The 15,230-nt window shown below is 36.7% G+C and overlaps 8 protein-coding genes across 8 annotated transcripts; 5 read left to right on the forward strand and 3 right to left on the reverse strand.

The window, feature by feature from the left end:
* Positions 1-243: 243 nt before the first annotated feature.
* On the forward strand, positions 244-2,166 carry DBF4 (protein serine/threonine kinase activating protein DBF4; the record flags this gene model as incomplete). The annotated part of the gene is made up of 1 exon (XM_003958624.1): positions 244-2,166. One exon carries the CDS (start codon positions 244-246, stop codon positions 2,164-2,166), a length of 1,923 nt encoding a protein of 640 aa, XP_003958673.1.
* A 934-nt stretch (positions 2,167-3,100) lies between these two features.
* On the reverse strand, positions 3,101-4,093 carry KAFR0H01290 (C2H2-type zinc finger protein; the record flags this gene model as incomplete). Its single annotated transcript, XM_003958625.1, has 1 exon — positions 3,101-4,093. One exon carries the CDS (start codon positions 4,091-4,093, stop codon positions 3,101-3,103), a length of 993 nt encoding a protein of 330 aa, XP_003958674.1.
* Positions 4,094-7,703: 3,610 nt separating this feature from the next.
* Positions 7,704-8,678, forward strand: DET1 (acid phosphatase DET1; the record flags this gene model as incomplete). The annotated part of the gene is made up of 1 exon (XM_003958626.1): positions 7,704-8,678. The coding sequence occupies one exon, from the start codon at positions 7,704-7,706 to the stop codon at positions 8,676-8,678; it is 975 nt and encodes a 324-aa protein (XP_003958675.1).
* A 688-nt stretch (positions 8,679-9,366) lies between these two features.
* TPI1 (triose-phosphate isomerase TPI1) lies at positions 9,367-10,113 on the forward strand (the record flags this gene model as incomplete). Its single annotated transcript, XM_003958627.1, has 1 exon — positions 9,367-10,113. One exon carries the CDS (start codon positions 9,367-9,369, stop codon positions 10,111-10,113), a length of 747 nt encoding a protein of 248 aa, XP_003958676.1.
* Positions 10,114-10,285: 172 nt separating this feature from the next.
* ALG14 (N-acetylglucosaminyldiphosphodolichol N-acetylglucosaminyltransferase anchoring subunit ALG14) lies at positions 10,286-10,984 on the reverse strand (the record flags this gene model as incomplete). Its single annotated transcript, XM_003958628.1, has 1 exon — positions 10,286-10,984. The coding sequence occupies one exon, from the start codon at positions 10,982-10,984 to the stop codon at positions 10,286-10,288; it is 699 nt and encodes a 232-aa protein (XP_003958677.1).
* A 251-nt stretch (positions 10,985-11,235) lies between these two features.
* On the forward strand, positions 11,236-11,817 carry KAFR0H01330 (uncharacterized protein; the record flags this gene model as incomplete). The annotated part of the gene is made up of 1 exon (XM_003958629.1): positions 11,236-11,817. One exon carries the CDS (start codon positions 11,236-11,238, stop codon positions 11,815-11,817), a length of 582 nt encoding a protein of 193 aa, XP_003958678.1.
* Positions 11,818-12,439: 622 nt separating this feature from the next.
* Positions 12,440-13,081, forward strand: HSP26 (chaperone protein HSP26; the record flags this gene model as incomplete). Its single annotated transcript, XM_003958630.1, has 1 exon — positions 12,440-13,081. One exon carries the CDS (start codon positions 12,440-12,442, stop codon positions 13,079-13,081), a length of 642 nt encoding a protein of 213 aa, XP_003958679.1.
* A 168-nt stretch (positions 13,082-13,249) lies between these two features.
* On the reverse strand, positions 13,250-15,139 carry VMS1 (Vms1p; the record flags this gene model as incomplete). The annotated part of the gene is made up of 1 exon (XM_003958631.1): positions 13,250-15,139. The coding sequence occupies one exon, from the start codon at positions 15,137-15,139 to the stop codon at positions 13,250-13,252; it is 1,890 nt and encodes a 629-aa protein (XP_003958680.1).
* Positions 15,140-15,230: the final 91 nt, after the last annotated feature.

The raw sequence follows: 15,230 nt of genomic DNA on the forward strand, positions 1-15,230 counted from the left end.
ACGGATCGTCCGGGTAGGGCTAAACACGCGATTTTTGAGATATACGCCAATTTTTTTTTTCTCAGGCTTTGCTTTGTTTACGCGCCATGCTTTGCAAAAGTATCAGATATATTTTATCACTAAGAAGTTCTTGAAACATCCTACAAGGAAACTCACAATTCTCACTCACATCCGGTGGAATACATACCCTCTACAAGGCATCATTCTGTTTGGCATAGGAGAAACAGTAAGTCGTTTCTAATCATGGTATCACCTTCAAAAAATGCACTTAGATCGCCTCTAAAAGAAACTCACACGAATTTAAAGACTCCTAGTCTAATCAATTTCGAAAATAACATGGAGTTATCGAAGGCTAAACGATCTTTGGAAATTGCTATACAGAATAATAGTAACGAGCAATCTTCTAATGATCCTTTGAAAAAGAAACCAAAGATTGAAAGAGGGAGATCTATAGAGGGCGCGGTGTTGGTAAGCAACACTGCTGCCTTGAGAAACATGGATCCAAAAGTTACACCAAAGGAATTACTAGATTGGCAAAATAATTGGAAGAAAATTATGAAACGTGATACTAAGATCTATTTTGACACTACCGTGGAAATTGATATCACTAAACATGCAAAGAGAAGTCTCGATAAGAAAAAAGAGTTATTAAGACGCGCTTTTATATCCCTAGGGGCTCAAATAACTCAATTTTTTGATACTACTGTCACTATTGTCATAACAACTAGATCCACAGATCATATATCTTCACTGAATGATGCTGATATCTTGAAAAGAGCAAAAAGGAATTATATGAAAGTATGGGGCTACGAGAAGGCTGTCAGATTCTTAAAAAATCTAGATGTCGATTTCGACGAAGTTATGAAGAATAAACAACCCCTAATAGCGACGCCAACATTGTCAAATTTATTGGAAAATGAAAAGTTATATGGTCCAACAGATAGAGATCCAAGGACGAAAAGAGATGATACACATTATTTCAAATATCCTCATGTTTATATGTACGATCTATGGCAGACGTGGGCACCAATAGTAACATTGGAATGGAAACCAAATGAACTAACTAATGACGATGATTTACCTTATCCAGTTCTCAAAATGGGTACTTTTGGTAGATGCCCATTTATAGGGGATAGGCAATGTGATGAAACTTCTTATAAAAGAGTGTTGAAAAGATTCGAGCGAGATCAAATTAATAAGAAATATGCCCTAAGGTTACGTCAATTGTATCAAAATCATGCTGAACCAAACTCCGCCTTTGATGAAGGTTTAACCATCCTTCCACATGCATGCTGCGATTCAAGACAATCTTACAATACGTGGCAAGAGACGAAAAAGCAAGTCACTGCTGAAAAGAGAAGATACAAAGCAGTTATAGAATCAGATTTTCATGATAAGGAACATATTAAAAATGATGATTACAAATCCGAACCAAAACCTTCTAAAATACATGAATTCACTTCAGCTATAGTCCAACCTATAACCACTGAAGCTGCTATGGTTGCATCAACAAATATAAATAGGGGATCCGCAAACACTTCTTTACAAAAAGAACATCCAACACCCCAATTAAAGCATCCAGTGCTGGCTTCATTTATTAGACAAGAAACGGAAGAATATCCTGATGACCTATGCACTGTGAAAAAACCATCTAGAATGCCATATGAAATCAAGGCTAGTGGTGTCCATCAGTCGAACGATGTTGCTACCTCCTTTGGTAATGGGTTGGGACCGACAAAGGCAAGTGTCATGAGTAAAAATCTGAAAAGCCTAAACAGATTAGTGGTAGACAGAAGATTGGGAACGTCAAACCTTAGAAAGGTCTCTCGTAATATCAAAAGTGGATCCAAGGAACTTGATCTTCCGGAAAAGCTTCTCGCCTATACATCACGCAAGGAAACGTCATTCACGAATACAGAATTAAAGGCTAACACTGAAAGGGAAGATAAAACCAAGGAGGAGAAATCACTTAACGAAAACATAAAGGTTGTAGTAGAACATAAAGAGCAAGCACCTAAAAGCTCCGGGTACTGTGAAAATTGCAGAGTTAAATACTATTCCTTAAAAGAGCATATGCTAACCGAAAGACACGTTTCATTTGCAGACAATAATTTGAATTTTGAAGCAATTGATAGTCTAGTAGAGAAGCTACAATTTCAATTTTAGATATATAAAAGCGTCTGTAAGATGCTCCAGTTGCATATTTATTTTCTTTCTTCCAACTAGTCATATTATATATTAATCAATCAAGTACATATTTTTTAAAATTCTAATTCCATTCAAAACGCAAGGGTTGGTAAATACTTGTGCATTTTCCATCTTGACAGCTTGGTAAACTTCACTAACTGATCCCTCTCTAGTCTCAGAAAAAAACACACTCATCTTGTAAACTATATGATATCGCGCAATGGTCAAAACTGTGCCGATAATTGCAGTGCGATACATCTGTTTTATTATAGTCCAGGTAGCTTGGCGAGGTCGATGCATTGTTTGATCTGCCAGAATTGATTAGTGACTCTGGAACATTCTCTGAATATTCCGAACTGAGTGACAGGCTGAAGTTGTTTAAGGCACGTCACGTAGTCAAGCGCAAAAAGAAAAGACGAAGACCGGAGAGGTCAAAAGGCAAGTGAATGCTGATGTCACTGACTTACCTCGAAGGTTAAGGCAAACAATTCCTATCTCTTCTACAATGACGTTTAATGACCGATGTATAAGACATATGGACACCCGGAATGTTTAGCAGATACTTACTTGAAACTTGAGTCTGGCTTTTTTAACTCTGTGAACAATAAGATGACAGAACAAAATGGTTATTTCGAAATGCAACTCTATCTATTCGAAACAAAACCTTACCAAGTGAGAAGATGAAAACCTAGTCAATTCCGAAATCAATATGTAAATATAATGAAATTTTTAATTTTTGATATAATATTATTACATAGTTGAATAGAATAAGTTAAATGTCTCTTTCTACAAACACTTCAAAAGAATTCAATCGGTTATTTTAACTGAAAGGAAATGGCTGTAGTTTTCCCTTGCTCTTTGTAAAAACTTGTTCCAATTATGGGAAGCATTTTTTTAACGTCAAAAGCAATGTCTATACCTTTGGAATCACGGCTACATAGTTCCCACGAGTATTTATACGCTTCGAGGGGACTAGAAGTTGCTTTGTTGATGGCTGATTGGCCGTTATTTCACCATTTGGTAATAAGTATACGCCTGACGCTAACTTGAAATGAGCTTTATAATGCCTCAACATGTTTGACCTAGCATTAAAAGTCTTTGTACATTTTGCCAGGGGACAATGGAATGGTTTTTTTCCAGTATGTATATTAGTGTGTGTACTCAAGGAAGAGGGCCTCTTGAAACGTTTCCCACAAACGTTACAGCAATATTTTTTCCTGTATAAACCATCTTTTCCAGGCAGAAGCTCTTCTTCAGGTGACTCACTACCTGAAGAAGAGACTGTAGCTGACGTGGGAGAAGTGAATATTTGAGGAGAAATTGGAGAGGTTACATCTTTATTCAAAATAGGTGGAGCCTCTTTAGATACAGCGGAGCTATTATGGTTAACTACGTGAGGCGAAAGAAGATTTTGCATTTCTTGCGACACATGAGAGTCAATAGCGGCAGAGGACGCTGTCCCAGCGATTGAATAAATGAAACTATTTGAAGAAATCATTGGGACTGAGGGCAAATTTTTATCTTGCCATCTTTCTTCAGCGTCTTGGAATCCATCAAACCTTTGCGTATTAAGAGGAATGCCATCATCAAAGGCCTCTAGTATACTGGAAAAGAAAGAAGTTGCTTCGTTAGTGTAAGCAAACTTTTTACCTTGAAGTAATTCAGATTTTTCATTTTTGTTACTTGTGGAAGCACAGCTATATTCAGAGATATTGCCTATGGTGTCGTCCTGACCGTCAACACGGTCAATATTGTCCGAAGAAACATTTTCATATGGTGTAGGTTGATTTATAATCGTTCCAAACATGATCCCAGCCCCCATTCTATCAATATGTTGATCAAAGTCATCATGTATATTTTGAGACAATTTATGATTTATTTCTGCGTCGAATAATGTGCTATGCATGATGTAAGGTTAATATATAGATAGTATGGTTTTAGTCTTGAAATCTTCTGTATTCGGACAGCAAAGGGAGAGATAATATTCACAACCAGTAATAATGTTCGTATCTGACGTTTAAGCACTAATATATTTCAATCAGATAATGAATAAGTTTCCCTGAGTTTATATCAATGAAGCAGAACAATGGAGGGTACAGAAAAGGTCCAATATGAGGGGAAAAAGAAGTTTTTAATCTTATACCTAAAATGAGAAAGAAATCTGATAACTTAAATACTTTCAGCTAAACAGAGATATTCTTGAGAAAAAAAGTATCCAATATCTACTAGCACTTACAACAATCGTAGAACTAAATTTTTCTATGGTTAAGAATGAGAAGTATTGACTAGAATTAGTGCATAATAAAAGAAACGAAAGAAACAATATGCTTACGAAAAGATTAAATTAGAATTATTTAATCTCAATACAGATAAAAGCGCGGGTCATACTAACGATGCACCCGATCATGTTCTCCATTATAACCGGTGGAACTCATGCTCAAGAGTCTTCTCCGTTACGTTTTAAGTATCTCTAACATGTGCACTAGATTCCCCTAGTAGCTTATTACTAATTGATCTTTCATCGTATTCCGAAGTATTTCTTGCCTACCAGCACAGAGACACATTCAGATAAATAAAAGGCTATCAAAACGGCGATGTAAATTGAATGTCAGCATGTGCTAATTCCTGCACGATTCTCTTTTGTTGATTAATCTCTTACGCATGCATGAAGAAGATCATTTTTCTCCTTCTCCGAATTCTTCGGTAAAAAAAAAAGTTGGTACCTTGATATGTAGAAAGCCTGGCGCCTGGAGAAAGATCGCAGAAGGTTTTCCCAATGAAGGCACTAAATTATAGAAGGTTAAACTACTTAACGTAGATTACTTGGGAGAATGTTGTCTCGCCACGAAAAAAGCAGGAATAGCGGAAGTAAAAAAACAGAGCAGCATATGGAGAGTAGAACTGCACACATCGTCTCTAGAACAGAATTCTTGAAACTTAAAACAACTGTGTATTGATCCTAGACATCTGGAAGAGCAGTGTGAGAATTACTTATACTTTTATTTAAATTTGGAATTACACACTATCGTGTCAGCTATACTCCGAAGTTATTGTTCTTTTTCCTTTTTTTTTTTGGATCTTTTTGTGTATGACAAATTAAATATTCCTCTAAGGAACGCCAGTTATTACTAGCCTGAAATCAAGACTAGCTTAACATATAGTGTCGATACCCCCATTATGGGAAGTTTCGTAGTTCATGTAATGCAATGTGACTCTAAATCTGGTGACAATAATTCCAAATCTTGCATGAGGCCGGCCACGGATCAGAACTGAAAGGCACGCAGGAAGGGTTCTATGAACTTCATAACAAGTTCCTCCTGAAACCAAGTAGGGTGTGTTGCCTTTGAATCCTAGCTTGTTGTTTCTCAATTGAAACGAATCTCCTCCTCAAACCATAGGACTAATGCGGTAACACCGATGTATTTCGGGATTTAAAAAAAATAAAAAAATTTAGTGTCTCGAATAAATTAGGTGAGCTTATGAAACTGTGAAGAATAAAAAGTAGACTCCAAACAGGCACAGTTATCGGCTGAGTAAATACAGTTTTCCCCGTATGCCTCTTTTGGATTAATCTGTTGAAAACTCTAATCATAATAAGTGATGTATTATTTCACTTTCTTGTTTTAAGAGAATAGAAACTCATAAGGACCATGGCTATTGTATCGTTCCCTGTGCATTATTATCTCAAGCACGTGGAGTCGACCAATTTCATACTCTCTTCACATGGGATCTTGGTTTAAACGAATCCCACCCTGTGTGAACATGAGAAAAAAATGAGACGACATAAACTTACCGATAGAATTCGAGTTCTGGCCATTGAAGAGGGCCATCACTTTCAATGAAATGAAATCTTCCTCTCAGAGCGTTTAACCCATATTAACATTCGCCATTGATCCATTGAGTTAGAGGCAATTTTACGTGTGGTTCAACAAAACGCGTCACCTCTTAGCTAGGCAAAATCAGCCCTATATTGACATGATTTTTTCCTTTCCAACTACTCTTAATTTTCATTGGCCCTTGAAAGATACTTCTTTTACCATCAATGGATAGCTTGTCATTTCAACTTTTATCAAATTTGTAGTTTCATATTTCCTTGTAGAGAATTTTGTTACTGTGACAAATTATATCAATTTATGATCCTTAAACGTACCATATTGAAATATGTCATTTCGCAGAGAAAAAGAACAATTCATGTCAAACTTATATCGACTTAAATAAGATGAAATGGCTGTCAAACATTTAGTCAGCTCCTTCAATTATATGGCTTGCCATACTTATTATTAGTAACCAAAACCTACCGGTCGCAACTTTAAAACTCACCTCGAAATGCAAAAAAAATATATATCGCTTCGGACACGGTGAGCGGTATTACCGAAGGGCCCTGTACAACGATCATCGAAATACGCATCAAATAACTAGTAATAACGATAGAATTCATAGTTGTCACCAGTGACAGAGTCAGTACAGGTGAAAGAAAAATCTTGACTCTATTATATGTTTAACCTTTCTGGGTCGCCTGTCGGTGTTGCAATTCCTGCAAAGAAGAGTTTGAAGGGTTATATTTAGTTTGGGCGGGAGTAGCAGCTTCATGCAGCTGAATTCTTGGTTAAGGAGTACGACATGTCAATAAGTCTACGTCTGAGTGTGATGTCATCCTCCCCGTATCAGGGCTATTCAGAACCTCCCTTGCAGCTCTACTGAATAAAAAAATAGCGCCATGACATTAGCTGTAAATCTGACAGGTCGTATTGTATATCTTCTCCTTGGGAGAGAAAACTCTGGAGAAGCTGAGACAGCCGTGCCTGGGCTTTTGAAGGAGTCCATTAATCAGATGAATGAGATTGGGTTAGCTTCAATTTCAAGGATATGTTCAACCAAGGCAAAAGTTTAACGATTTCAATTCTGAATGAGACGAACTTTCTGTAAAAGTATTCAATTAATTCGAATAGGATTCGTAATGACTTTGAGCTTGCTTCGAATTATGAAAAAAGCCCTAGAGAAAGCTTTGACATCGCGAACTGTCAACAGGAGAGAATATATCAGAACCTGAACTGCAGAAATGAATCTCTATCAACTGTGAAATGTATAGCCCGCTATCGCGACTTCCCTTTTTACGTCACGAGAAAGCATGTAAATGACATTATGAGACGATTCTTAGTCTTCTATTGTGTGCGTATAAATCTAGAAGGGATTGCTTTATAATTTCGAAAGCTAACAAACTTGTCTTGTCTACAATTCTAAATACACTCGATGAGCTTCATACGTCAGCATATTCATATATAATTAGTGTTTCGTCGACTCGTTTATATCAGCATTTTCTTACAATGCGGTATCGAGTGAGACGGGTTTTCTCATCAAAACGGAACTTGAGGATGTTCCGAGGCTCCGTGTCAGTATTATTGACAAAAAAATATTATAAAAGTTGGTCATCAGTTCAGAATAGGTTACTTGAAGCATACATTTTTGATTTGTAACGTATATCAACCGAGAGTTAACCGAGAAGAGCACAAATAAGAATGAGTATAGAAAATGGAGATAACATCACTTTCCATAGAGTGAAGAAACCGAGATTAATCATTTTAATAAGACACGGAGAGAGTGCTTCCAATAAAGATAAAACTGTGAACGAGTACATATCAAACCATACAGTCCCATTAACGAAGGAAGGTTGGAAACAGGCGCATTCAGCAGGTGCGGCGTTGCTGAAAGTTCTAAATTTAGACAATAGAGACTTAGCGAACAAGATATCTGAAAAATATACTTTACCTGAATCTAAATGTAGAACATTACCATTAGAAAGTTACGGTCCAATATGTAATAATAAGGATGAAAATATTGTGTTCTACACGTCTCCTTATAAGAGAACAAGAGAAACTTTAAAAGGTGTGCTGAACGTCCTGGATGAATACAACGAATTGAATTGTAACGTACGTCCATGTGAAGGTGGTTCATATCAACCTTACGGTAAACAAAAGTATGCAGAATGGCCTATGGGGACACAGTCAAGTGGTGATTATAAAAACGATATCTCATCATTTACAGTTACGCAAAAGGCAGCTGATAAAACTTATGTTAAATATAGAATCAAAGATGAACCGCGTATCAGAGAGCAAGATTTTGGTAATTATCAGGATATCAATAGCATGCAAGATGTTTTAAAGAAAAGGGCATCATATGGACATTTCTTTTTTAGATTCCCTCAAGGTGAAAGTGCGGCCGATGTCTATGATAGAGTAGCCAGTTTCCAAGAGACCATGTTCAGACATTTTGAAGAAAGACAATCTAAAAAGCTTAGGGATGTTATAGTATTAGTCACACATGGTATTTTTTTAAGAGTGTTCCTAATGAAATGGTTCAGGTGGACGTATGAAGAATTTGAATCATTCACTAATGTGCCTAATGGATGCATGATTGTCATGGAATTAGATGAACAATTGGATAGATATATACTAAGAACGAAACTGCCGAAATGGACAAATTGCGAAGAATGAAAGCTATTGTTCGGATGTAACTCCGTGCAACAACAGCCCCACTTCATCGAAATAACGACACGAACATATCTATATATTTATATAAACATTCATCTACTAATAGATATTATTGAGGCATTTGATATTCCATACAGTGATTATTCAGTCGGAGAAATGCTCATGCCATCCTCAATTCATTCATTGTTCCGTGAGCACCATTGACCTCATTTAAGTCGTGAAAATAGCACCACCCATACAACACACAGTTTCGATCGGCTTCTTCTAATTTTTTTCCCACTGGCCAACATTTCCAATAGTGCGCATGCATGTCATCCGCGTGGTTTCTTCGCTAAAACAAGCTCATTACTTCCTACAGAAGAAGCGCATTCTTCTGCCCAAATTTTACTGCCTAATGATGATTAGTCTACTTTCCCTGATGAGCCTACTACCGGCAGCTGCAACGAGAAAACTATACAGAAGCTCACACTACTTCCACTAAAGTATCAACTTTCAATTAGCATCACATCACGGTGAAAATTTTGTAAAAAAAAAGTGAGACGGCAGCAATATTTCATGTTGCTTTCATATATATAGAAAAGCAAAAAATTCAAGTATTCTTTAATTGATTGTATCTGCCTTTAACTAATAATTTCTTCTATTTCTTGCTTTCTTCTCATCTCATAAAAACATATAATTAAAATCAATAAAAATGGCCAGAACTTTCTTCGTTGGTGGTAACTTCAAATTAAACGGTAACAAAAAATCCATTAAGGAAATTGTCGAAAGATTAAACGGCGCTTCCTTAGCTGAAGATGTCGAAGTTGTTGTCTGCCCACCAGCTGCTTACTTAGACTACACTGTCTCCTTAGTTAACAAGAAGCAACTTTCCGTCGGTGCTCAAAACACCTACTCTAAGGCTTCTGGTGCTTACACTGGTGAAAACTCTGTTGACCAAGTCAAGGACTTAGGTGCTAAGTGGGTCATCTTAGGTCACTCTGAAAGAAGAACTTACTTCCACGAAGATGACAAGATCGTTGCTGAAAAAACCAAGTTCGCTTTAGACAACGGTGTTGGTGTCATCTTATGTATTGGTGAAACTTTCGAAGAAAAAGAAGCCGGTATCACTTTACAAGTTGTTGAAAGACAATTAAACGCTGTCATTGCTGAAGTCAACGACTGGACCAACGTCGTTATTGCTTACGAACCAGTCTGGGCTATTGGTACTGGTTTAGCTGCTACTGCTGATGATGCTCAAGAAATTCACGCTTCTATCAGAAAGTTCTTAGCTGAAAAATTAGGTGCTGATGCTGCTGAAAAGATCAGAATCTTATACGGTGGTTCTGCTAACGGTGCTAACTGTTCTACTTTCAAGGACAAGAAGGATGTTGATGGTTTCTTAGTCGGTGGTGCTTCTTTAAAGCCAGAATTCGTCGACATTGTCAACACTAGAAAATAAGAAGTTTTTTAAAATGATAAATAATTTATAAAGTCACTTTTTTTGTCTCAGTTGTATTTACTTATTTTATAGTCCAATGAATGAATATAGTATTAATGTTATATGATTTGCTTTAGTAAAAATAGAACTTTTTTCTCCTTAGTTTTTATTTATATATATATATGCAGATGCTTCAAACTAGTATACCAAAATATTTTGCTCTGGGGACAACTTCATGCAATTGTTCCCATTGAATTATGAATTCATCTGCTAACCAGTTCAAAATTTTACCTGTTAAACTTAACGTATTAATCCTTGCTAATGATTCCACGTAGACGATATTCGAGCTTGTGAATAACCAGAAAAAATCTATTAATTTGACCCATACTGCGATAATACAACATGTTCCAGGGCCGTTCAATAGAACTAGATGTGGTTTCCCCAACATAGAGAGTTTAATCTCCAAAATGTATCTGAAGGAAGTGATTAAAGTTTGTAAAATGCTGACAATACTCTGGAGAACGTTGGAGTTTACTTCTCTAGCTTTTTTGAAATGGTAACATTTTATAGAGAACGTAGGAAACTGCCTCATTAATTTCTTGAGCTTATCCAATGATTCATTATCAGAATATCCAACATACAAGTGATTGTCCTTGTTTAATAGAAGAGCCTCATAATTTTGCAAAAGACGAAGCATTTCACCTGTGTGGCCACCAGAGCCCAGGAACACGAGCAAATGCAACGGCTTGGGCTCATGGCTTGTCAACTGAGTGGATCTTTTGTTGCTCCTATAATCATTATTCGTACGGGTGAAGGGCAGTATAGAGATGAGACGAACGTTGCAAACAGTTAATACTACAGCTATTACCGAGTATAAATATGCGGAATCCATGCTTGTAATATGGCTAGCCACTCATAGTACGCAAGTAGATGGTGTAGCACATCCTTGTTCAACTATCTTGACTTTCCCAGCTGAAAAATATAAACGTGTTAAACGCGAAAATAGAATTTTGTTCAATTTACGCGAATGGACAAAATTGTGTGTTCCTGAATGAAAAGGCTATAAATATAAATAATAAAAATTGCTGAAAAGTTTCCTCTAGTAAAAGTCATACAAGTCTGGTAAGATACACTGGTGGAAATATGTTGAGGAACAGTACGAGAAGTGACTTGAATTCTTCTGATGGTAGAAGGAAAAGACAGTCTATGTTTATAGATTCTTTGGTGGTGCCCCCAAGAAATGACCTACAGAGAGTAAGAAATAATCACAGAAATGTAGAGTCGCTGTCTAAGGATAACATACAAACGTCCCATAGTGACAGCAGGTTGAGAAGAACTGTCCTTGTCGTAAATGAAAGAAATAAAAAAGAAGGACAATTGACTGTGCCTCGTCTAGGTCCTAATAGCAGAAATGCGAAGAATAGTAGTAGCAGTAGTACTACAGCCACGATATCGAACGTTAGGAGTGACTCTAATTCCAGTATATCTTCAGTTGATTCGGTCTTTTCTGCTATTGATAGCAACATTCGTGACTTCCTGTATGAACAATTAGAAAAGACCGCAAGTTCCAGCCAAATAGGTACAAGCTGCCCAAAGAAGAAATCGTTCTACGTAATAAAAGATGATAAACAAGACGGAGGAGCATGGTTAGAAATGAAAGAAGCATCTGACCCGGAGTCAGAGGCCTCATTTGCCTTTTCTAGAACACCGCTGGAATTCTACTAGTCTTCCCTGGTCGGCCCCTTCCTCCCCTCAAAACTTGAACGTCTCATAATATTCATGCATCATGATCACTTTCTATTCGTCCAGAAAATAATAGCTACCAATAATTAATAATACTCATAATATAATTCTAATATACTTAATATCCGCAACGTTTTATACCAATAATTTGCTAGATTTTTCGAGAAATTCTTTGCTTGCGCTGCGGTGAATTCTGAGACAGGAAGGCAAGGAATGTTGCCATGGTTACCACGAAACCATTCATCGCAGAATAGAAGATATCTCTGGTAAAACCATCACAAAACATCCTAAACTACTCTAATGGGAAAAAGTAGGAGTCTATGAGGAGCCTGGGAGAATGGTAAGGAGCCCATAGGTACCCTTCAAATTCAGGTTCAGTTTAATTTGGATAAGTTCTAAATGTTTCTACAAAGTTCTGCTTAGTACGAAAGCAATCTTTGATATATACTATGCAATATCCCTAGTGATGTTTTGTAAACATATAAATACAGGGTGAGACTCCCAGTTTATAGATCTTAACAATCTTTTGTTTTTCATAGCACACCATACACATTAAACAATAAGAAGTTTAGTAAGTTTAATTAAATACATTTCAAAGTAAGCTATGTCATCTGATCCATTCTACAATTTTTTTGATTCGATTAACAATGAAGTTCAATACTTCAACAGATTGTTAGATCCTGATTTCAGACCATATCGTCAGGGACAGCGTAGAACGTTGACTGACAGAGATCAAAACGAGGACCTAAACAGTCAATTAGTAAGACGTGACGAATATCAGCGTCCTAGATTATTCAACGATCTTAATGATTGGTTTAACAATGATTTATCATTGTTCCCTGTCAATAACTTGAGAAGCTCGGCTACTTTAGCTCCTCCAGTGGATATTTTAGATCACGATAAGAACTATGAATTGAAGGTCACTGTGCCAGGTGTTAAGGGTAAAGAAAACATTAACCTGGAATATCACAAAGAGAAAAATCAAATTGTGGTTACTGGTGAGATCCCTGCCACCTTAACAGAAGATAATAAGGGGAAAGTCAAAGTTCAAGAGCGTGCTTCCGGTAAATTTAGAAGAGTTATTGGCTTGCCCGACTCACCAGGTATTGATGCTGATAACATCAAGGCAGACTATTCAGGCGGTATCCTAACATTGACAGTTCCAAAATTAGAACCTGCAGAAGAAGATGCTGCAAATAAGGTGCAAAAGATTGAAATCACTTCCCAAGAATCATGGAATAATTAAAAATGAATAATAGTTTATGACACTTTTTGATTTCAACCCTGAATAGATTTTTTTGGATTATACAAAATGTATAGCAGGTATATACATATTTGGATTTAAGCTATTGTAAAAGAGAAGTTTTACTTCATATCGATTTGATTATCACTAAAGTATATACTTATATTCAACTTACTTGTTTTGACGTAATCTGGCTTCTGCTGCCCTTGCGCGTTGTTCTCTCATCAGTTTCCTTCTTTGTTCATCAGTCAACGAATTCAAATTTTGTTCTATTGAAACAAGTTTTCCACCATCTAATCTATGGCCTGGACCTCTCTTCGCTTCCTTTTCAAGTTTCTGTCTTTCTTTGGCGGCTTCTAGTTCTTTTTGTATTAGAGATTCGGTTTCTTTCCTATCATTTTCCTCTTTCATTTTATTTATCTCGCCAACTTCTTCTCTACTCAATGGTTCACCCACATGGGATTCACCCCAATTTGTAAAATGTTCGCCCAAGTTGTACCTGGCTATTTGGAACTCTTGTCTTATTGTCTCATTTTTACTCAAATCATATGCAGTTCTTCCATGGATATTTTTGATACGAGGATCCGACCTCAAATTCGAAAGTAACACGTTAATCATTCGTTTATGACCATTTTGTGACGCATAATGTAACATGGTAGGAGTGTACATGTATTTCGATTCCGGTTCTAGCTTGACATTAACATCGACTTTGGATTTGCGTAGATATGCAATTAGTAACGGCGCCCTGCCTTTCTTTAGTAAAGAAACTAACTCTTCTGTATGTTTTTCTTCAGGAGATAATTCTTGAAGTGCCCTATCCTGTTTTGGAGCTTCAGTTTTCGATACTTCTTTCTTAACTTCGGTTTTCTTGACAGGTTCTGGCTTTGGCTTGGGCACTGTCTTAAGGTATGTTAGTTCACACCATGCTTTCTTCAACTCATGTATTGTTGGCCTATTTGTGGTGAATGGAAAAGATTTGATTCTTGCATCATGCTTATCAAGTGTTGAAGGTTCTTCAATGAATAGTCTCCTATCATTGGCATTTCTTGCCCTAATATAAATGTTTTCACATTTCTCCAAATATGGTTGCCATTCCTTCAATAGACTTTGTACATCTGTTTTCAATGCAGCTTCGTTATATCTACGTAGTGTGGACCCTGCAGAATTGGCTTTACCTTTTGCATTATCCATTGCAGATTGGGAGCCACCCTGTTTCCTTCTTGTAGTATATCTATGGAAGGTTTTATGCTCTAAAAATATCACTGCATGTTCTTGCAAAGAGTCTTTTGAATTTTTACCTCTATTGAAGTTACTACCTATTTTCATTCGTTGATGGGATACTATTGCCCCAGCAAAATGGCCACCTCCAATCATGAATAGAGCGGATATCGCATTACTTGAATATTCAAGATCTTCATTCCAGCTATTAATTGCCGATGTTGGATGATCCAACTGCTTCAGGCTGAATATGTTCTTGTAAATTCCAAACGCTTCTGTATCTGCTAAAAGATTTGATTTGTAGTATATTTGCGAAGATTTTGTACTTAAATGACTAACGGTCTTGCTCGAAGATAAATCGTCAAATATGTTGATCTTTTCATTGAACTCATTTTCAAATTCTTCATCAGTTTCGCTTTCAGTGCTATCTGAACCATCATCTGAACTTTCCTCACTAGTTTCCTTGATATCAGTCAAGGAAGTTTCCTCTTGAGGATCATATTTTTTCTGAGAGGTATCATATTCATCGTAAGTGATAGGTGGTAGATTTCTTAGAGACCTTTTTATATTTAATGTATGGAACTCCGCTTGATAGTGCTTTCTTTGAATCAATTGATTTTCGAAATCCAGATTACAGGCATTACAATGGAACTTATTGGCACTTTGATCAACTTTAACTATCTTACTTTCAATTGGAATGGCGTCTAAAATGCTCGGTTCCACTGCAACGGCGTCACATTCATTTAGATTTTGATCGAAAGACATCAAATGTAGTGAAGTTCTGACTTCCCCTGATAAATCGTATACATATAAATCGTTCTTTCTAAACTTGGCTTCAGACATGCCTAGTTGGTTCTATCTAATGATCTTATCTTACTTAGAATCTGATCATTGAAATTCGAGCTTGTATAGTGGCAATTTCAGTAATTTTTTT

Source organism: Kazachstania africana, chromosome 8 (assembly GCF_000304475.1).
Source record: "Kazachstania africana CBS 2517 chromosome 8, complete genome".
Taxonomy (NCBI): Eukaryota; Fungi; Ascomycota; class Saccharomycetes; order Saccharomycetales; family Saccharomycetaceae; genus Kazachstania; species Kazachstania africana.